Source organism: Pecten maximus, chromosome 4 (genome assembly GCF_902652985.1).
Source record: "Pecten maximus chromosome 4, xPecMax1.1, whole genome shotgun sequence".
NCBI lineage: Eukaryota > Metazoa > Mollusca > Bivalvia > Pectinida > Pectinidae > Pecten > Pecten maximus.
The window spans coordinates 23,049,164-23,072,729 of record NC_047018.1 but is presented as its reverse complement, the minus strand read 5'-3'; the positions used below and the strand labels follow the sequence as shown (position 1 = coordinate 23,072,729).

Below are 23,566 nucleotides of genomic sequence, written 5' to 3'. Positions count from 1 at the left end.
AGAACAGTTTCTGACAACAGCGTTCTGATATCTTATATAACAACGGAAACATTCACATTAAGTATAAAACAATAAATGGACTCTCTTCTCGTTAATAGGCTAACCCACCCGCAAATGAATATTCTGTGGGGATGCCACATCAACCAACAAGTCTATCAACAGAAACATTATATTAAGTTCGATTAGAACTATTGTCTCAATGTTTTTCAAACAACTATAACCACTTAAGACTAGAGCGCGCAGGATGGTATGACTTACATATAATGCCAAAACAGTCATCCAAGACAATCAGTAGGGGGGGGGGGGGGGGGGGTCAAACAGAGATTATTTAAATCAACATGAGTTAACACCATCAGACTCTTCCACACAAATAATTTTCTTTAAATAACTTTTTTCTTCTACGGTACGGTACCCCCCCCCCCCCCCCCCCCCCCCCCATTTATAAAAAAAAATAATATATATATATATATAAATAAATACATTACTTACTACTAGTCAGTCTTAGATTTATTTTCCTTCTACACAAGTTATCGCCCTTTGATTGATGGCATTTTGTCATTGTCTTAACTAAACAAGAGACCAATTGGTCTTAAGGGTCACCTCAGTTTTAAAATATTACACTGACCCTTTGATTACATGTACATGGAGACCGCCCATCAGCCCCTGTGTGTCAGTCGGGGCCAATATGTGCAAACAATTAAACTGCATTCAAAATTGATAAGTTTGTAAGATATAACAATAAAACAAATTGTGTTCAAAAATTGTAAAGATTAACCCTCAACCTCTCATGACGTATGAGGTGCAACGCACAGATTTTGATTTTGATACGGAGTTTACTTTTATTTCCGTTCATTCCGTCGCTATTTAAATGATGAATTGTTTTTTTTTTTTAAATACACATTTGCATTACATTTTGTCTCTAAAGTGCATGTGCACGACAGATGACGACGCTTAAAATAGGTCACTGGGACTTCGTCTCAGGTAATTAAAAAAATATGAGGAAGGAAATTATACACAGGTGTTCATGCTTTACACTCTAAATATCATAAATGTAAACCAGAATACTCTAACACTGACATATATATCAGACTGTAGGTGTCATAGCCTGTTAGATCCTATACTGTCATTAGCAGGGAGGGGATAATTCTAGGCGTCGGCGCAGTGTCCTCCAGGCCCCTGCATACGAAACGACACATAGACTGTAATGTTCTGTTAACATATGTACACCTCGATGTCCTGTGTACACACAGATCAACATAGTGTTACCATAAGTACACTCCGATGTCCTGCTGATGTAAGTGTATTTTTCACCATATTGTTAATATACACATCCATGCTCACATCTTGTCACTAATAGACATACCTAATGTTGAGACCAATCGATATCCCGGGATGTTTAGTGTTCAAGATAATAGGCCTACAGCAGTTGTTTCAGGAGCTTCACATCAGAGGGGCCTGTGTTCTCACTGGAGCCTTCCTCAGGTATACTTTTCATGAAAAATATATAAACAATATATACAACAATCTAGATATCAAACAACGTATATACATCTCTAGCTAAAATAATACAATGAACTTGCCACCCTTATATTACAGGGTTAGCTTTCATTTCACTCCTGTTGCTCTTCATTTTCACATTTCACCGTGACTCTCACCACAAACATGTAATTCAACAAGCCCCTCTAATTGAAGCTACTTGCCAAGTTAAATTTTTCTACATTCTCACCAGTTTTTTTAGAGTCAAAAAAAATTGATGAACTACAGTACAACAAAATTAAAAAATGAATGTATAATAATAATAATATTTCTTTTGTTTTAAACTCCAAATTGATTAGATATTTATATTCAAATGTAACTTATAATATGTGCGACGTCGCAGCGACACGTGGGTCAGACCGCTACATAATATATACCCTAGGTTCGACTGCCACTTCCGCTTGCAAATGTAGTATACAATAAAACTTAGGTTTAAACTTGAGAGAATGACACTAAACTTGGTAATATAATTAAAAAAAAACAGCATGTTCACATACAAACAACTATATCGAAAAAAATATGCCATGTTTTCTGCTACCGAAATTTGTCGTCCTAGTTTAGTCTTATAAAGACTTAACTAGGACGACAAATAACCAACATTCACCGTTCTCACATGGAGGTGACAACAAAATGATGCTTATGCAAGCAGTTTTTACAATGCATTGACCTCCAACGACTATTGCAGTAAAGTTTAAGATATTCCTTTGTTGAGAAATCAGTGTCCACAAATATCACCCAGTTCAGTAAGTGGGACAGCACAACTTTCAGCGGAATTACACAAACATAATAAAAGACTTATATGACTGTTGTTTGTAGCTAGGTAGGCTGACAGGCTTGTACTCTCTTACGAAGATGGAAGGAAGCGTTTTGAGATCAGGTTCTACGTTGGTATCCCAAATGCGTTACCTTTAAAACTTCGATCCTTTGATGAATTCAAAGATCAACCAGGCAGGTGTCCTTAGACTGAATGGCGATATTTCTCTTCCTGTCATGCGACTATGATTAGGACTCGTGCAGGAAGACTTGGATAGCTATTTAAAGTATTAGCGAGGTGCATCATAATAAACGGATTGAATATTTGTGTATAAGGCCTTTATAGCATCCTTTCTGTTCAGTGTCGTAAATGGTATTGATATGATCGAGGTTTAAAACAATGTTCCGTATTCAGCATTTGTGTTTTGCTGAATTGGTTTGTAAAACCATCGATCTTCCGCGTAGACTGGATAACTAGTTTAAGAACGTTTGAGATAGTTTAAGCGTTACACATGGTGACGACTTTCACTTTCCTTCCAAGTTACCTCAATCTGGCTTAACGTTAAGTCGCTCTCAATCGTCAAATGCTGGCAGGCTACAGATCGTGTAGCCATCGGGATGGTTGAAATAGAGAATCGGTTGTCCTCGTCCGACCCTCTGACGGGAATGTTTATGTGTAGCATGTTGAAATTTGACACACTTTTAAAGAAAACCGTCGGGCACTACACTGAAACCTGGCGAACTCCTTGGCCAGAGAAGTCAACTCTATTTGTGCTATAAGCGATGGGGTAAGCTGTAGCTGGCCTTTGATTTGTTTGTGAAGGTTTTTAAGGTGTTGCGATCTAAATTTTTTGTCGGCATTCATTCGTTTTATAAATGTTTCAAGTGTGTCAAGAAAGAATTCGTCTTCCAGAGTTCCATCTTTGTGAACGTAATTCTTATTTTCTAGTTCACGAAGCATCTCAGGTGTTGATATTATTTCTTTTATATCCTTTACCATACCCGGTAATTTGTTCAGGAAGTTGTCTTTTTTCCCTGTATCCATGAACGCATAAACGTACACGATTTCTTTCGCTTTTTTGAACATTTCCTTAAAACTGTCTTCTGTCATGTATTGCACAGCATTTTTCAACATAATTCTGGCAATTTCGTCACCTTTATAGCCAACAGCCAATTCTCTTAGCTTTTTGACGGCTGGTAATGTGTTTTTGGAATCCATCAAATCGTTCCAGAGCTGATTTGCAGAAACCCGTATCTGCGAGCATGCAGCCCTGGTTTCTTGTCCAAATCCTTCTTTGACATGGTACAAGTATAGTTTGGCATGCTCCTCTGAGTCTTTACCTTTGTAGTATAAAACATCAAATAGCTCTGGAAGACTTTTTGGTGCCTGAACTCGATCTCCTACCATGTAAAATTGCAGATCGTCTTTTGCGGGAATCGATTGGTAAGTTTCGTTGTAGTCAGCTTCTGCGATTTTTTCACAGGAAGATCTGAGATAGCAAGTAAGTTCTTCGCCTACAATTTCCGGTGTACAGTTCATCGTTTGGTCGCTATTGATCAAGTCACATACAGTTTGGGATAAATGTATTGTCACATTAGGGTGCTCGACTTTATCATCTGAATTGATGACGAACCGTGGTTTTTGCAGAATCCCTATTATTTCCTCGATGTAATCTTTGAGGTTTTCTTTTCCTTCTTTGTTGAGAGAGCAAGACTGGATGCAATCTCTAATTGGCCTGTCATTTTCTTCTGATACCATCATTGCATGTTCTAGACCTGATATCATCTTTAAAACATTCAAACGTTCTTTTTTATCTTCTTTATCTGCTCTCTTTTTATTTGGCATCAGTCCTTCTTTTGTTTCTTTCTTTGTTCGTTTTGTCTTTGGTGTTTGTAAACACTGTTTTATATCATTAAACACTCTGGTAGATTCAATAAACTTACAGTTAAGATTACGTAGACAGGACTTCCCGTCTTGTGAAACATAATGCACCTCTTGATCTCGCAACAGTTTCGAAAGTTGATCAGGCTTAAGATTAGATAAGAACCTGAACATAGTGGGAATGCCCGGTGAAGATCGGGGATTCCAGGTTAAAGGGAGATAACCTGTTTCTTCTTCTTGGATGAGACTAGTTTCAAGAAAGGACGCCATCTCGGTCATTAGCAGGCTACGATATCGACTGGACAACAAATACCATTTTCCCGCCACTTTGTAGTACTTCTCGTTTTCGTGTTCTGTGCTACCATGGATGAACACTTCAAGTTTTCCTTCAACCTTTGTTTGTTCATTATTTGTAAAGGCGATTCGAATCTTATCATCCGATAATCTACATTTTGTGTTTACATCACTGAAGGTTGGTGCTGACGTCCACCGGTGAAGAATCTCCTCACCGCGCTTAAGTTCAATATCTGAAGAGTTGACCCAATCTCGAACATATTTGTAACTTAGGTAAGCATTCAATTGTCCATTATCTTCACATACATTTTTCATCAGCTGTTTTTCCAGTTCTCTGATTTTATCGGGGATTCCAATATACTGCTTTTGATTTAGCGTCCTTTCTAAAAGTTTGTCTTTGGAAAAGCTATCTCGGTTTTGACATACTTCTATGAAAAGTTTAAAAACTTTTGAGAATGTATCGAGACTCAACATCTTGTTGATTTTTAGATGTTGCAGTCCAAATTTCATGGAGACAGACTGACCATCACATACTAGCACCGCCAGCTCTGTTCCCTCGCGAATTTGTGCTGTTAGACCTATGGTAATCCTCTCAAGGTCATTGCAGAGTGTGTGCTTCATTTCTCGCGAAAATGTCCGTTCCTCTTCAATGTTGGGTCCTGCTATACATACGCATTTTTCATCATGTATATCCATTCCATCCATGAAGTGTACTGCAATTAATTTGACAAACGAACTTTCAATGTGACCTTTCAGCAGTGAATGGGAATGCCCAGAACACAAGCAGAAAGCATGCTTAGGATTGATCGCTTCAGTGAAGAAGAATATTAGACAAGCATGTGTGATGTTTTTTTTCTGCTTAGCTGAAGGTAGTAGTTTCCTGGCTGGTCGCTTCGTTTCTCTTTGATAAGCAACAACGTGAAAATCATTTATTTGTTTTTCGTAAGCCAATTCCATTTTGCCGCTCTTTTGGGGTTCAAAATTCGATTCAATTACCATTCTCACGTCTTTAATCTTATGATCCTTCAAAGTGTACCACCTTAATTTATAGAAACTCATTTTTACTTCTGAGACAGATTCATCAGCTCCTGTGGGTGTTTCAGTCATATCGGAATAACTTGAACTTTGCTTTGATGACCTGTGTAGTTCAATGAAATCTGTCATTTTCGTTTGACGTTTTATTGGTGGGTCTGATTCATCAGCTTCTGTATTTTCATCGGAACTAGTTGACATCTCAGTTGATGAGCTCTGCGGATCCATGTCTGATTCGTATCCCTTCCGCTTTCGACTTTCTGTTAACAATGTTCATACAGATGTTATTACATAAAACATTAACGTATGTTATCATACTTATTATTAATTAATTTGTATAATAACTGTTGTTAATCAAAAAAACTACTTTGATTACAACAACATCTTTTTATAATCACATACATGTATCATAAACATATGTATATTAACAGGTAATCGAGCTTTAAAAACCTTGAATATTATCATTTAGCTAATTCATTGACCGGTGACATAGCTTCTGTGATACCGGTGAGCTAATCCCTTTACTTTCTAATACATGTAAACCATTTTTAACACATATTGATTAATTTATGATAGCATATTTTAGATTTTTTTTCAATTGTGCAAATAAGATATATTCTTTTGAATTTCATTACCTTTTGCCGCCATATGTGATTCGTCTGTTGCCATTTTGTCTTGTTCCATTGCTTTCTCTTCTCGTGCTAATCTGTAGAAAGAAATATGGTAGCAATAGCCAAGAACAAAAATACCGGATCACGCTTTAAAGAAATAATAATACAAATATAGCCAAGTCTTGTCTTTCAGTCACTCTTAGTCCATTGTGTTTTTTTCGGGAGTTTTATGGGATCCCGCTGCAACAGATTAAACTGGATAACTTAGGAGCAACACATCCTGCAACATGAATTCTAATTCCCAAATGCAAAAAGAGGCCAAGAGGGTCTGTAAGTATGGGAAAGCACTCTACAGTTCTGCAGAAGTAGGATTTTGAAGCATTTACTTAAAATGATCTTACGAATTTGCTATTTCCTTGATTTGGCCCGAACCTAACACTCCTGGGGCAAGATCCACCGTTTATGCAAATTGGTTACCTTTCCCTAAATATGATCTTAACCAATTTGGTTAAAAGCTGCTCAGGGGTTAATGACTAGAAGTGTAAACATGACGAATGACGAAGGACGACGGGCATAAACTCATCAGTCCATTGGACCAGGTGAGCTACAAGTTAAATGCCAAGGACTCGTATGACATGAACTATTCGTGTAGGAACTAATACTAAACAGTAATTATAACTGACTCTTTGGGTTGCGAGTTCGAAACCTACGTGGGGCAGTTGCCAGGTACTGACCGTAGGCCGGTGGTTTATCTCCGGGTACTCTAGCTTTCCTTCACCTCCCAAACCTGCACGTCCCTAAATGACCATGACTGTTAATAGGACGCTAAACAAAAACAAACCAAATTGATAGACCTAACGTATCTAACAATTTTATAACTGAGTTTGTATTAAATTCCCCAAGTAGGAAGTCGGTGACAAGTAGTACATCGGAATAACGCCCCAATAAACTTTGATGTCAGTTAAATGTCAAAATGTAGGTCAAATGATCGAAACCCGCCGCACCTACGTGAATACATGACCTATGTCTTAAGCTCTAGGTAGAGGTTGTGTACGATATATATACTAGACAAACATTCTGTTTGGTGTTGGTTAAAATATAGGTAAGGGTGACCTTATTTTGGTACATACCCAAATATGCTAAGAATCAGTGTAGCAGATGACATTTTTTGTTTATAGGTCAAAGGTGAAATGAAGGTCAGAATGATCTACGAGTGATGATATATCGGTCTAAACTGCGTTTCAGCTCTATCTCTTCTCGTTTCCTCGTGAAAACGATGAAAATGACACAGTCATTAGCATAATAATGAGATCATCATTCAAAGACCTAAATGTGCTACAAAACTATTTTCAAGCTACGTTGTTTGAAGTTGTATAATTGAATAGTATCGAAACATAGAGTTGTATTGCATAAACGCAGTCGGAAATTCATTACTAGTTTGAATTGTATTCTTAACGCATCCTTCAGTCCCCACTTGTGTGGTTTCACTGTTCACGTCACATGAATCAATATAACATATACTCACTATATGCAAGCCGTAACGTCTTTATTGTATACAATATAAAAGCCTGCATAAGGGGAAAAGATGGACATAAACTAATGCATGTCTTCAATGCTCATGTTCGGTGTAAGAACACGGATATAATTATACTCGCATTGATTTTCAGCTTCAGCAAATTTGAGCGTTATGTTTACAACCTATCCCTACGTATTAAAAGTATTACAGTACCAAGTTATAGATTTAGGGTTACGGTTTCCACCAAGCATGGCTAGCGGTTCTTACATATCACCACAGTAAGGTGTGATTTATACGTAAAATACAATCAAGTGCCTTGGTACCGGATAATTTTGTCCTGTTTTCTATGTGTTGGTTCAGATACAAAATAATTAGTTTGTTTTGCGGTTTCCCGCAATAAAAATATATAACTAATACAACAATTAGTTCTACATGTTTCATTGTTACTTTTGTTTTCATGTAAAAAACAAAAGCTCAAACTTTCATAAGCATTTTTTCCATCTTACCAGGCCAAGAACACCATCTGAAGAGAAAAATATAGAAAATTCTAACTCAGCGTGTTGGACATTTTCTGGAGTAGGACTACTTTTATCTATGATATACATCCGAGTCAGGGATGGAGTTCAAAACAGGATTCTTAGTTTATCAAAAATCCTTGAGCATAACGGTGGTAATATGCATCCTAGTCAGGGGTAAAGGTCAAAACATGACTCTTTACACATAATCATGACCACTGCTACTGTGAAGGGAAACAAAAAGAGAAAGAAGGACAGATTTCTATAAACCTGGTTTAGATGTTACAATCATGAGCAGATCAACAAGATTTTCAAAGTATACCGACCAGAAAACTGATCATCAAGGAGCTTCAGTTGGCGACGATATCTAATCCTAACGGCCTATCCCTTGCAACAATAGACACCGGAGGCAGACCATGACCATGAGGGATACTATGTCCATCAACCAAGTAACATGATGATCCAAGCTCGGAAAACGCTTTAATAGTGATGCTGTGGAGAGAAAGTGGGCCCTTGGATGGAGCTGTCCTAGCCCAGAAGCACCAAAGGTACTATGGTCCTTCTTGGACACCCGAACATACCTGCAGGAGCGAAAAGCGGAATGCAGTTCGTCAATCCAGCGACAGGCAAACCACGCGCCAACGAAGAGGATATGACCAGGAAGACCCGATTGGTAAAGGTGTCCGACAGATTAATAGGTACTGAAGACTCGGGCACCACTGGAATAGCAATGGATAGGAAGTACAACATCGCAACATTTCGAAGTGCTCATAAACCTGGAATGAAGCTTCACAGGGTATAAGCCTAGATATGGATACACCGCTCCCAAACAGAAGGTGCTTTGCTTTCAGAGAAAGATACATAATCTATCCTGGTGGCCATCCAGCTGGTGAGACAGGGAATTTTAATAAAGATGCTAGGAAAGATGGTGGAGAGACTAGCAGACACAACTCACCTGGGAAAAGCACAACTCCTGAATTGTAAAAGTGCTCAATTTAGCGAGTCCATACTACTACTAAACTTAAAAACAGCATTGTTTAAAAAACTACTCAACAGGAGGTGAGGAACTTGGAAGGACTTTCATGAAATTATTTAAGCATGTAGATGAAATGTAAACTTGACCAGTTTAGCTGTGAAGATATGTACCAGTGTCAGCATCACTACAAACCTGCAGTCAAAAGGAGTCCTATTGTTGTTGGCAGAGCAGCACAAACAGTACCCCAAAAATCTTGGTCCGCCCGGAGTTCCGATCCAGGAAAAGTCAACTGGATCCCACCATCAATCAGTGTAAGGTAGTGAATCGGTCAGAGGATCACCTGTATTAAAGAGAAATGACAGTAAAATTATCGTCAAAATGAGACATTTACGACATAAAGAAAATATCTAATCAATACCAACATATTAGAAAATGATGATTATGTCCTAAATATGAACGTTAATAAGATCTAAAGTTATCTAAAGTATCCCTACTTCAGTGACCTGTCGTGTTGACCTTTGATTGGCAGACGAGTCGCTATTAATCAACCTAACATACATAATATTCGTATATGCAACTATTTATAAATGGTGATAGGGTCGTTTAACATTTGCGACTCCGTAATAAGGGCTAAGTGGCTACGCCAGTGAGTATAGGTAAATGGTTAATAGTTCGAATTCCGAAGATATATTTGTGTTTCTTTTATAATAGAAGTAGATAATTTTTTTTTTTGTTGTGTTGCTTGAATGCATTTTGAATGCATTTTATGTTTTTTGGGGTATTTGTTGTATCTACGTGTATTTTTATCTTAATTTTTTTATTTCACCTATACAAATGAACGTACATACAATACCTCGGTGAAATTGATTACGTATTCGTTATTCCACTTTACTAATAAGGACTTCAAATGGCTCAAAACTTGTTATTTAAACCGTTACTAATTCTACCATTCCATTCATTAGCCATGATTTATTACTGATTACTTAGTTAATTCCTTCCTTATTTATTCGATTCCTTCATGTCTTATTCGTTTCTTCTTTATTAATTAACACGTTGAATGGTTCAGAACTAAATATTTAACATTTCTTTTACCTGTTCGAACATTTCATTCCTTATCCATACCTTATTACTTATTCAATTCGTTCATTACTTATTCGATTCCTTCGTCACTAGGTAGCACACTACAGTAGGACAGGCTGGCCATGGCGATTTTGTTGTTAAGCAAATAACTCCTGTATTATAATATGCATAAAAAATGAAAAAATAAATGTACACTATAATTGGTATATTCAGTATGAAGTAGTGCATACAGGCTTCACATTTGTTGAAACAAAAATTAATAAATTGGTTCTGGATTTGAAATTTCCGGATTTTCCGTAAGTGTGTTTACACAGGAAATTTAGTTTTGCCTTCAGCGAAATATGGAAGCCCACCGAAAAGGTAAGATATCAGGAAAACTTCATTTACAACATATGTCAAAAAAAGATTAATTCTTTCTTGGGGATAGAGATATTTAATTTCAAATAGGTTTCAGAAAAGAAATTGTGTAGAGAATTGTGTCATTTTGGGTCAAATAACATAATATTTTGCAATTTTTTAGCATTTTTAAGCTGTTACCATGGTATTCACAGCTCTAAAAATCACAGAAAATATAAGTTTACTTTTCCTTCAGAGCTGTATTAACAATGCAAATGTTGTACAGATTACAAACATACATGTATATACTTTATTAGATGTAATATGTAGGGTTAACTGGCAATGTTTACATATCTAAAACATGTGCCATATTTTTCAGAATTGGGCATTTTTAATGTACTCTGCTACCCTACAACAGTGTACAAAGACGTATAATCGGCAAACAAAATGTCATGGTTATACACTAATAATATCAAAGGACCAAGTATAGAACGTATTACGGCATGGATAGATGCCCAATTAGCCGACAATTATTCAAATTAACTCTTTGTTTTTTTTGTCAGAAACGTAATCTTCAAACCAGGATAACATCTTTCCATATATACCATATTTTTGATATTTAAAACATAGGACTCGATGCCAGACACGATCGAAGGCTTTGCGAATATTCGAGAAATTCCTACCGGTTTAACAGTTTAACAATGATATCCCCTAACTACGTCAGCAGCAGTCTTAAATAGACGGACTCCCTACATGTATGCAGCTAATATATATCATTTTGATTGCCGTAGCGGTAAATGTTTGTAAATGTGTGTCTTAATCGCGATTAAGGGCTCGCTGACTCTGTACCAATGGGGTCTGATAAGACCTATCGCCTTAACAATATGCAGCTGTTTTACTTACACCGGTAATTTTGTACTTAGTTTTAAACCATATATATATGGAAACGCTAATTAGTAAAGGGGAAACGAATATGCAATGATGGAATTGAATAAGTAATGAATAAAACGAATAAGCAATGAAGGAATTCAATAAGTAATAAGGTAAATGTATGAATATGGAATGGAATGGTCGACTGCATGATGGGAATGCTTAATAATTAGCTTTGAACCAATTTTTAAAAAAAAGTTAACTAGAAACGAAGGAACGAATATAAGGTATGGATACGTTATGGATAAGGAATGGAATGGTGGAATGGGTAATGGGAATGTTTAATCATTAGTTTTGAACTAGTTAAAGTGCTAATTAGTAAAGAAATATAGGTAAGGATAAGCTACCGATAAGGAATGGAATGGGTGATAGGAATGTTTAATAATTAGCTTTGAATCATTAAAAGTGTTAATAAGTTAAGGGGAAACGAATATGTAATGATGGAATTGAATAAGTAATGGAACAAGGAAAAAGTAATCAATTTTACGGAGGTCATATATGTTATTTCCTCGATACACCGGGACATAGAATGTATATAATTACGCACAAATGGGATGCCTACTTTAAGTATCTGACAACAAGGACAATGCGACATGTTAGTAGAGGCTGAACACAATAGAATTTCTTCGGGATAAAATAAAATAATATTGCACTTCAAATTCAAAAGATACAATTAGAAAATCAAACTTGAGGAGGGTGATAATAGCATAAAGTATTTAAACTTTTACTATTGTATAAGAATACCCTACGGGTTATTCTTGTTTTAAATCTATCTTAATTACTCTCGGTCGGCAAATTTTGAATTTAACACAGTTTAAAACTTCTTCGTGACCATAGCACAAATTGGAAGTCAAAAAGTACTGCCTGCTATTATTGATCGAATGAATTAAACTCGTGTGACCAATATTTACACATAAACTATTGTGTTAAAGATATGAATAGTCAAAATTACCTGTTGATTTTTATTTATTTATTCATTTATTATGCCCCGTATCTCTTATTCCTGATCAGTGTTCTATTCAAAATACTACATGAACCATTTACTGGGCTAACAAAAGAATTTTTCTAATAACTGTACTTGTAAGCTATCCCTCCATCTTAACTTTACATCTAGGCAAAGGAATGCAGATTATCAACAAATATGCTAATCGAATACTCTGAAACAAACTGTGTTCCTCAAAAAAAATATAATGAATTAAACAAATGATAATTTAAAATTTAAATTTTCAATGAACTTGAAGCTGCTCATTCACATTTCTTCAATAAGAAATTAAGCACGAGAAATAGAATATGCATGCAATTATAGGAAGTGGTCAGAAAACATTCACATTAGAGACACATAATCATATCATGTTAAAACGTGTAAGTTTCGGCCCCTCAGACAGGACTGAGACTATATGATTCATTGTAACATTACACTTCTTTTTTTTCAAATTCAAACTTCCGCAAACAACTTCCCATCTTACCTTGTGGACATTTTCTGGAGTTAAACCTCTACACGTGTCAACGGCGTCGATTATATACATCAGGGTCATTGGTAGAGATCAAAACTCTTTACACGGGATCCTGGAATTCAATGAGAATCATTTACATACCAGCAATGAATTTGTTTTCCCAACATCATATCAACAACAAATCTGTAGTCAAATAACACGTTTTAAGAGATGTGATTTTCCCCTAAGAACGTACATTTACTAGGGACGTCATTCCTAAACCCGGAAGTAGTCGATTGTGGTATCACTCCGTATGTACGCTTTAAGCAGTCGGTTCATTTCTCGGTCAATTTAGCTCTTAAACTTAAAAATCACCTAAAATATTTGAAGGTCTGATAAATGTTATAAACGGAAAAATCAATAAATTTTATGATTAATGCATTAATCATGCTTTCTGACATTTTGCCACCTACCTCATATATAATCCTTATAATTTCCCCTTTGGTACCCCTTCGACAGAGAGTACACTCATCTTTACGATTATAACCAATGTATTATACAACATCCCGTGACCATCATGTTACCAACCTACATATCTGTACACTATTAATCCAATTTTCTGGTAGAAATGCTGGCTTAAGAGATATAGAAAACATATTACAATATACTAAATATAAATAACATACAAATTGGTTTGGGTGAACTTCAGACCATGATTTATTTGCATAATACATAATTATAACAGAGTAAAATAACAATAAGCAATATCATTATTTTTTGTAGTTAAAACTTAAACTATGGTCCTCCTACTACACTAATCACTATACACTACAAGTTAACAAATACTAAAACTACACATAAATAGATTTAATGGTGAATGATGATTTGAGGGTGGGAAATCTCAGGTTAGAGAAATCCTGCTGCTGAAGCTTTGCTAGAAAATTCTGAAGTGACCAGCATGTAGGAGGGGAACAGTCTGCTGACTGTTTCCCCTATGGGGGTTCACTCTAGCAGGGAAGTGTCCATCCCATTGGTCAAACAGATTACATATAACCAAATTTAGTCATCTGCTATTTGATCAGGGTGAGGCCTGCTTTATGTAATGTATGTGGCCCTGTTCACAGTTGGTGTCCCAGATGCCAGCTGACCCTTTATTTACACAACTGTAGCAGTTAATGTAAAGCAAGCTGGACCCCTACTAGTGAGGGATCTGGTTACTGGTGTAATGAGATCTAGACTCCCTTGTAATTTTATGCAGATAAAATTGCCCACCACTCAAAGTATTAATAACATATTAAACTAAATTAATATTCTCATTAATCCAATTTTCTGGTAGAAATGCTGGCTTAAGAGATATAGAAAACATATTACAATATACTAAATATAAATAACATACAAATTGGTTTGGGTGAACTTCAGACCATGATTTATTTGCATAATACATAATTATAACAGAGTAAAATAACAATAAGCAATATCATTATTTTTTGTAGTTAAAACTTAAACTATGGTCCTCCAAATCACCCAAACCAACCTGTTATGTAGTAGTAGGTCTAATATTTGTATAAACGTTTATATACATTGCATAAAATTTAGACATAAGTAGTTAGCATTCAATATCATAAAGCAAATCAAATTGTGTAACAGTGTTTCCATTCACTATATGTGCTGGTGGTTTATATCCATGGGATAAACACTGTCTCATAATCACGTATTGTTCACTGTGTACAGACCAACTATATAGCTATGTCCATGGAATAAACACAAATGTCTCCAAACTGTTCCTGTACATGTGCAGACAACTCTCTATGGAAAACACCAGTTACACACAGAAGTGGTTAATTAAAGTCTCAGAAACCCTGAAGGATAGGGCACAGCATGTATATCTTAATCAATACCTCAGGCAGTATAATTGACCTTTAAAACTTGTACATATAATAAAAGTAATAGTTAGGGGAGCAGGCAATACTGACCTCCCCTGTTCTATATTCTGACAGGTCCCTACTTAGTATAAAACCACAGATTCAAGAAAAGTTTGCTTAGTAAGGACTCCCAACTGGTAACTACTATAAATTAAGCTCCCTAATGTGGGATGCCATTGTTTTGACAACTAAATGCCTTGCTGAGAGAGAAGGGTCAAGATATCTCTGGTAAGCCAGGCTTTTCCAGTCCCCTTGAGATTGAATCATGTCTGGAGAGAGACCACACTCTAAGGCAAAGGTAGCACCACCCCGTCTGAAGCTATGTCCAGAATATAAGCTGGGATCAAGTCCCGCAGTGGCTAAGCATTGTTTCAAGCGGGATATGAACATTGCATACGTTAGCGGTAACAACTTTTCACCTTGTCTATACATGAAGAGAGGGCAAACATAAGAAGATGTTGGAGATATTTTGAATGACAACAGGAGTGCTTGTGCTGGGCATAGGGGTGATCTATTAATGCGGGGTAGGGGGATAGCCAATGTACGCTGACGAAATTGGATAGTTTTAGTCCAATTGACAGATAGTACAGCCCCATCAGGTGTAAAGACCACAGAGTCCCTGCATAGGTGAATACCTGGAGTAAACACTGATTTTGGTGGGGGGAAAAGATTTGATTTCCTGAAGAAGGAGAAAAATGCAACTGTGCATGCTGCCCAAAAGGTAATATCTGCTGGACAACTTAAGTCTAACTGTTTTAGAATACTTAACAGTATGGCTGGGGTGATGGGCAGTTTGGGAGATGACTGATCTCCCAGGACACGTCTAGCCCCTTTTAACACTGAATTGATATAGTGGGATTGTAGAGGGTTACTATAACCTGCCTCAATATGAAGTAATCGGACAACTGACAGATAATTGCGTATTGATACAAAGCAGAGGCGATGTGAAAGGTAGGCTACATAGCGGCCAAGGTCAAAAGCAGAAATGGGTACCATCTTGATGTTAAATGTGTTACAAAACGTGAGATATGCACAAAGATATTGAGAATAAGTCTTCTTTGTCGATGGTGCAAATGTGTTCAGCCAAAAATGGTTGACTGTAGCATCCAAACTATCTAGGTTGCTCGGTTGTCGTCCCGTGCCTGGATAACAGAGAGTGAAAAGCCTTTGAGGACATGTGAGCTGTAAGATCAACTGATCTGTAAGGGGTGGCTATGGCTGCTAACCACTCCCAGAAGAAGGATGACTCACTCAGGCGTGAGACAGTATCAGCAGTCACATTATGCTTACCAGGAATGTGGCAGGCTGTGATATGGAAATTGTAATATGCAGAGAGCCAAAAGAAAGTACGTAGGGAGTGCATGATAGTTTCATTACGTGATGTGCCTTTATTAATGCAATTAACTGTGACCATGTTATCTGAGTGAATCAAAATGCGCCGATTACGTAGTAGAGGTGCCCATCTAGTTACTGCCAAAGTAACTGCAAACACCTCCTTTTCATTAATGTGCAGGGGCATTATATCTGGGAAATCCTGTTGCCAGTTTGCATAAAACCAGTCGTTTCCCAGACAGCCCCCTCCCCCGTCTACACAGGCATCTGTGTGGATGTCAGTAATGGGACGCTTGTCCAACAAAAATGACTTGCCATTGAAAGTGGACATAAATTGTAGCCACCAATCTATGTCCTGCCGAATCTCACCAACAAGGCGGATTTTGTGAGCTTTGTGCTTGAGCGTGCAGATAGCATTGAGAATTCTGCGCAGGAAACATCTCCCACCATAAATTACAGATGCTGCCCAATTCAATTTCCCAGCAAGGGATTGCAGTTGTTTTTTAGATGCCCTAAGTTTAGATGAGAAGGAAGCCAATTCCTCTCTCAAAGCCAGCAGTTTTGCATCAGGAAGCCTGGTTGACATTGTGGCTGAGTCAATTTCTATACCTAAGAAGGTAAGCTTTTGAGTGGGACCGATTACCTTAGCCCAGCTGATCATGAAACCTAGCTTCCTGAGCAGGCCTAGTAAAGTGTTTAATGCTGTTAAACATTTGCTTTTAGTAGTTTCACATAAGAAGAAGTCATCAAGATAAGCAACAATCTTGAAACCTTTCCTTCGCATCATGCGTCGGACAGACTGGGAGAGCCGGTGAAAAATGCCAGGAGCCGATTTGGAACCGAAAGGTAATTTTGTATCTACTAAATATCTTGGGCCATCTTTGAATTCCCATTTAAGACCAGTAACCTTTTGGCTGTGTTTGCTTATGGGGACCGACCTGTAAGCGGACTTAAGGTCCACCTTTGCCATATAGCAAAATGGCGTAACAAGTTTGACTGCATCATCAACGGATTGAAACCTCTGTTTGTCTAGTTCCGATACATAATCATTAACAGCAAGACCTGTGGGTTTACTACAGTCATGAATCAGTCTTACTCCGCCGTCTGATTTTGGTATGACAGCGATCGGACTGACAATCAGTGCAGCCTGGTCAACCTGTATATAATTGCCATTCTCAATTTCTGTGTTAATTTGTGCTGTAGCTTTATCATACAAATCACTTTTAGTAGACGCTGATGGATGATTAAGACATTCTACAGGGCTAGGGTTGGTATCTGGATCTATGATGTCAAATCCATATTTTAAGCCGGAGAGAATGAAATGTTTGTCTTTATCTCCTGTTAGTTCACTCTCCCATGCTGTCCGACACTTGTCAATGCCAGCAGTAGGGACCCTTACAAGTTTTTTGGCATAGCCACATCCCCATGAGGATGAGAAAAAACAGGGTGTTTTTGGCCACAATTCTTGACAAAACAAACATGCTCATATTTGCAAGAATGAAGCCAGCATCCCTTTCGACTATTAAAGAGTCGACAAATTTCAACACCCTGGGGCGTTTTTGGGATTGGATATGCCTTGGATGCTGGATTAGTGACATTTGGCTTTGATGTCCTATGTTTTAAATGCACCGTTTGAAGATGCGGGATATCTGTACCCCATCGAAAATTGTGGGTATTTTGGAGTCTGCGGTACTCCCTGTCCACAAGAAATACGGAGGTTTGGTCAAAACTGGCCAATAGTTGAAATACTTTGTATGTATAGGACAAATAGTCAAAGATTTGGTCCTGAGCAAGCGCACCTTCTTCAACTAACTTGTACAGAATTGCCAAATTTGCCATAGACCATTGATTTTGAGAGATATTCTCAATTTTAAATTTTTTGGGGCCTGCTTTAAGTACCAATGACTGACCGTTAGGTAGTCCAGATACCACTTCCTCAGTAGGGGACCCGTCAGAATTTACAAAGTCAAGAATATCATAAAAATTCTGCCGTTTAGGATTGGCAGCATTTTTTAAATAAATTTGTGGGTCCTGCCATGATAGTGTACATGCTGTACCCTTACCTGTAGGTGGTGGAGCTCCATGAGTGGCTGGTATATTCCTGGTTGAACCTGTTCGTGTTCCCTGTCCAGATTCCAGCTGCCGTAGTACAGTTTGGATGAACACATCATCCTGGTTGACTTGGTCAACACCAGCCGCCGCTACATCCATTTCTGGTTGGGGTTGGGGTTGTGTATTAAAAGGGGTGTCAGCATCCGTTTCCTCGGAACACACTGCAATGTCTGTTGTTTTGTCAGAAAATGTTTTTCTAACTGCACTATTCAAAAGTTTAGCCTGTCCAATAGTAATTTTTTGCTTTGGCAGATCCTCTGGTGCATATTGGGACAGGGCCTCCATGGAATCAAACCCATGTGTGATCAGCAGTTTGATCGTTACATCAGATAGCTTCATCCGCTTTCCCCATATTCTAACGCGGTCCTCATCAGATAATTCATGCTCCTCCATGTGCCTACTGCTGCCAGGTGTAGGTTCTGCATTTATACTCATCTTGCTGCTGCGATAGGGCACGCTTGTGTCCTGTTTGTGTTTTCGGAAGCAATGAAAAACTGTGATTTCCAATGAGGTTAATGGCCTATGGTATCATCGAGTACTGCTAATATTACAGTATGGACAAAATGTGTCCATCAGTAAACATGTATAGTAAAGAAATCTCAGGTTAGAGAAATCCTGCTGCTGAAGCTTTGCTAGAAAATTCTGAAGTGACCAGCATGTAGGAGGGGAACAGTCTGCTGACTGTTTCCCCTATGGGGGTTCACTCTAGCAGGGAAGTGTCCATCCCATTGGTCAAACAGATTACATATAACCAAATTTAGTCATCTGCTATTTGATCAGGGTGAGGCCTGCTTTATGTAATGTATGTGGCCCTGTTCACAGTTGGTGTCCCAGATGCCAGCTGACCCTTTATTTACACAACTGTAGCAGTTAATGTAAAGCAAGCTGGACCCCTACTAGTGAGGGATCTGGTTACTGGTGTAATGAGATCTAGACTCCCTTGTAATTTTATGCAGATAAAATTGCCCACCACTCAAAGTATTAATAACATATTAAACTAAATTAATATTCTCACTACATATAATGACTCATCCATGCCACTGTGATAAAGCCGTCGTGTACGTTAAAGGACTACGCCTCTTTAAATTGGTGTGTATGCACATGTGTAATGCACTAAAAATGACCGTAATAGCAGGTTTCTGGTCAGCTTTCTAAGTGGCATGTAATCTTCAAAACGCTGAAATTGAAGTCCAAATCTGGCGAAAATGATAATTTTACGAGTTGGTTGAAGGCAAAACGTAAACTTAAATGTCAAAAACCTAATATCACACCCACTTCACTTCATATCACGTTCCATTTCGCCACATCCAAGTCGCGAGAACCCTAGTTTTGTTTGTGACGTCCGAGATCCAACATGTCGATAGCCAGCTGTATGAGTTCACCTGTTTACTGCGTTAATACTCTAGGTGACAAAGTGCGTTCACTGTTACTCCGCCCACTGTACATGGAATTTGTAATATTTTTAACATATTCTGCTCAAATGATACATTTAGCCGATTGTCTCTCATTCACAATTGAATATAAAATCAGAATGCCTTATGCATTACACAGTATGATTTTTTTCGAGGTTTGAAACTGATAGAGCATCTTTATCAGCTAATAACGGCCAATCAGAATCGCTTCCGGTAAGAACTCGACTTTCACGCGTTTCCCTGGCCATGTGTATTTGGTCTGTGTGACACAATTCAAAATTCTAAAACGTTTCACATTTTTAGATTTTTGACCAAAAAATTAAAATATCAAATTTCAAAAAGTGTTCTGTGTATTTGTAGTTCAATGTTCAAAAAAACTCAGAACATCGTGTTGATCTGTTCAAAACGCCCGACTGATGAAGATCCCGATTAGAGAAATCACATTCTTTACCTCACCCTAACAAACCGCCCCTCAATAATAAAAAAAAACACAGAAACTGCACCATCCATAGTTTACACCGAAATTGACGTCCGACTAAAACGGTTTAGAAGAAAACCTTGAGATATACTCATATATAGCAAAGCTGACTAGACACTATCAGACATGACCTTGCACAACTTAACACAAAAGCAACAAAACCGCAGACATCTGGAACCAATTCAAGCAAACACTAAACCGCTCAGTTGATAAACACTTACCAAAAAAATACATACAAAGCAAAACTCCCATGGATAACGCATTCCATCCGCCAGCTCAGGAACAAATGTAAAAGTCTACACACTCAAAACAAAACCAAACACGAGCTAAAACAGAACTACAAATTAATCAAATCAGTATTCCAAAAAAAAACAGAATCGCGTATCTAAACTACACAGAAAAAAAGGATAAAAGACATCCTAGTAGATGAACACCAAACACAAAAAATACAATCCCAAAAAAAGTATTTTCGTATATAAAAACTACAAGAAAAGAAAACAAACATCACAGCACTAAGTAAGGACGGACAACTAATGACAGAAACTACGTGTCCCTATCCCTTTCCTCTATATTAACGACTTCCATAAATACATACAACACAGTGCACTCAGACTATTCGCAGACGACAGGATCATATACTAAGCAATTCATAAGGACGACACAATAAAACTACAAGAAGACTTATACGCAGCAGTACAATGTCAAACCGATTGGATTATGAAGTTTCATCAAGACAAATGCAACATCATAAACATAACACCAAAACGAAACAAAAACAAAATTAAACACTATTACACTTTACACAATCACACACTCCAACAGGTAGACTCTAGAAAATATTTAGGCCTTACACTACAAAACAACCTAAATAGGGACAAACATATCAACAACATCGCCTTCAATGCAAACAGGTCACTAGGTTTTTTGAAATGCAATCTTAAAGCCACATACTCCCAAAGAAATGTTACCATTTCGAGCTCCTAGAGGTAAATGTATTTATGAAAGTATAAAAAGCATGCATACAAAGCTCTTCCATATCAGACCCCTATAACACAAACCAAATTCAACAGACAGAAAAAACACACAACGCAGAGCAGCACGATATGTCAACAACAAGTACCATAACACTAGTTCTGTCACAGACATGATACACAAAACTTCAATGGCCAACACTACAAACACGACGGCTACAATCCAGACCTATACTATTCTACAAAATAATACATCAATGAGTAACCGTTGATTACACATCCATTCTCATCCCAGTAGAGACCTGAACTAGACATGCACACTCGCACTCATTCAGACATATCTCTGCTACGAAAGACACATTCTTTATTTTAAGTATATACAAATACTCATTCTTCCCACACACAATAACACAGTTGAACCTCCTTCCTGTAGCAGCAGTCACATATCCCCCACGTAGCCCTTGAAGTCCTTTCACACTAATCACTTAAATATTTTATCTTATCAGCACTTTAAAACAAATCACTGTATATTAGGGACCAACCAATCAATTGTTTTCCCATAGACTTTAGTGTTAACGTTTTGGAGTATATTATTTAAATTCTTGAATTCATTATGGCAATTATAGTATATACATGTAACAAAAGTTTAGGGTCTCATATAACACTTAATCAAAAAAAAAGTTGGGTCCCTCAGCTCTCATTTTTTGCAGAGTAGCCATTTTGAAAACGGGTGAATTTCGCAGTAAAAATTCTCAAAAATCTGAAATGGTTACCTATTCATTATTATGACCTGAACTTTTGAACAAAAAAAATCAATCGGACTTACGGAATTTATATCAACATTTCTTATAGATAGTTACCTATCAGGCTACATATCTATTTTGTTACTTCATAACATACTGGCCAATTATACACAGGGGATGTTTCAAAAGCCTTTTTTTAATTGGTTCGTTGATCCTTTTTAACCCTTCTCACGTCCCTGCAATCTATGCATCAAGTTAATTATTTCCCAAGTTGGGAGACAGGTCATCATAGTTGATTTAGACAGGTTGATTAAAGTTTCCTTTTTGGGGGGGGGGCTTGCAATCGAGAGACAGTCGTATGATTAAGAGACAAAATATATCCTTTATATATGTATATATATATATATATATACATGTATATAGAAAACACTACTTTTGATTTAAAATTGCAATCAAAGGCCCATTTGTAAAATGTATGCACATATGATTTAATGATTAATATTTACCAAAGAATAAGAGACTGTTTTCCATTTGGGAGACTGTCTCTCAACTGGGGAAATTATTGCCCACATCTGAACAACTTAGTTTCCATTTTTCTACCATTGATTTCACAATATCAACCTATGGATCTAATGTCGACATAATGTGAAATATGGGTCATGTGCTTTACTTTGTTTTTCGCTTATCGCTAGCATAAACACTGGGTACTTCAGGCAAACTTTGAACGGCAAAGGTCTAAAAATCTTTAAAAAAAAAAAAAAAGTCAAAAAGTTTAAAACGATTCAGGATATTAAGTATCTTAGGTTTTTGGTCAAAAGTTTAAAAATATAAAAAAAAAAAAAAAACTCTAAACAATTTTTGAAATTTGATGTGTTCAGTTATTAATCAAAAATATATAAAAATATCAAATTCTGAATTGTTACAAAATATCTTTAAAAAGATAAACAGCATTGTTTTAATGCTGGTGGTTATAATGTTAATGTAAAACTGCTGGTGAAATAAATTAACGAACTAGATCTAATGCGTTTCAACACGGATAACAAAATTATATCAGTTTGAATCATGTTTGGTGATAATTAGACTGCTTTTGAATCAGAAATATAATTTTATTAATATGTCATTTGAAAAGATACATCCACTTATTCAGCTTGCATTCAATCTTAACTTTGTCTCGTTTTTAACTGCATATCTGCATTTTGCATTTACTGCTACACTGACCAATCACAAACTTCATCTTGACCAGTAACGCCACCTGTCGCGTCATATCCGAGGCCAAAAGAATATTATACGGCTATGCCGAAAAAACGTGATATTACCATCGAAATACAAACATAACGTTTGAACAGATTTTGGCCGATGTACAACTAAAACATGATTACATGTTAACTTTGAAGAAGTAGCAGTTCAGTTGTCTCAATTGGTCATTTGTCCAGCTGGCAGATTGACATTCGGTATCTGGACAACTTTACCACTGGTTTCGGGAAAAGTATAGTCTATACTTATTCCCCTTGATAATAGCAAAAGGTTAAACTATTGATTTTTATAAAGGTATGAAGTGTGAGGTGGATATTTAGTTTACAGGTCTATAAAACTCTATGTGAAAGGAAAATGACAAAGTGCCGATTCTGGCGTAGTTCATCTCCTATATAATCCTTACCTCCCCCCCTGGCTCTATTCGGAACTCCTCGTGGATTTTTTTTTT

At 37.1% G+C, this 23,566-nt stretch overlaps 1 protein-coding gene across 2 annotated transcripts; it reads right to left on the bottom strand.

Moving 5' to 3' along the window:
• Positions 1–471: 471 nt before the first annotated feature.
• Positions 472–19,625, bottom strand: LOC117325546. Of its 2 annotated transcripts, none has more exons than XM_033881853.1 (5): positions 19,536–19,625; positions 12,928–13,027; positions 9,308–9,455; positions 6,133–8,858; positions 472–5,757 (listed from the first exon to the last, which is right to left on the bottom strand). In XM_033881853.1, the coding sequence occupies exons 4-5, from the start codon at positions 6,179–6,181 to the stop codon at positions 2,960–2,962; spliced, it is 2,847 nt and encodes a 948-aa protein (XP_033737744.1). In that variant the 5' UTR covers positions 6,182–8,858; positions 9,308–9,455; positions 12,928–13,027; positions 19,536–19,625; the 3' UTR covers positions 472–2,959. The 2 variants fall into 2 exon arrangements, with proteins under 2 accessions (XP_033737744.1, XP_033737743.1); XM_033881852.1 differs by having other exon boundaries at positions 6,133–6,203.
• Between the last annotated feature and the right edge of the window lie 3,941 nt (positions 19,626–23,566).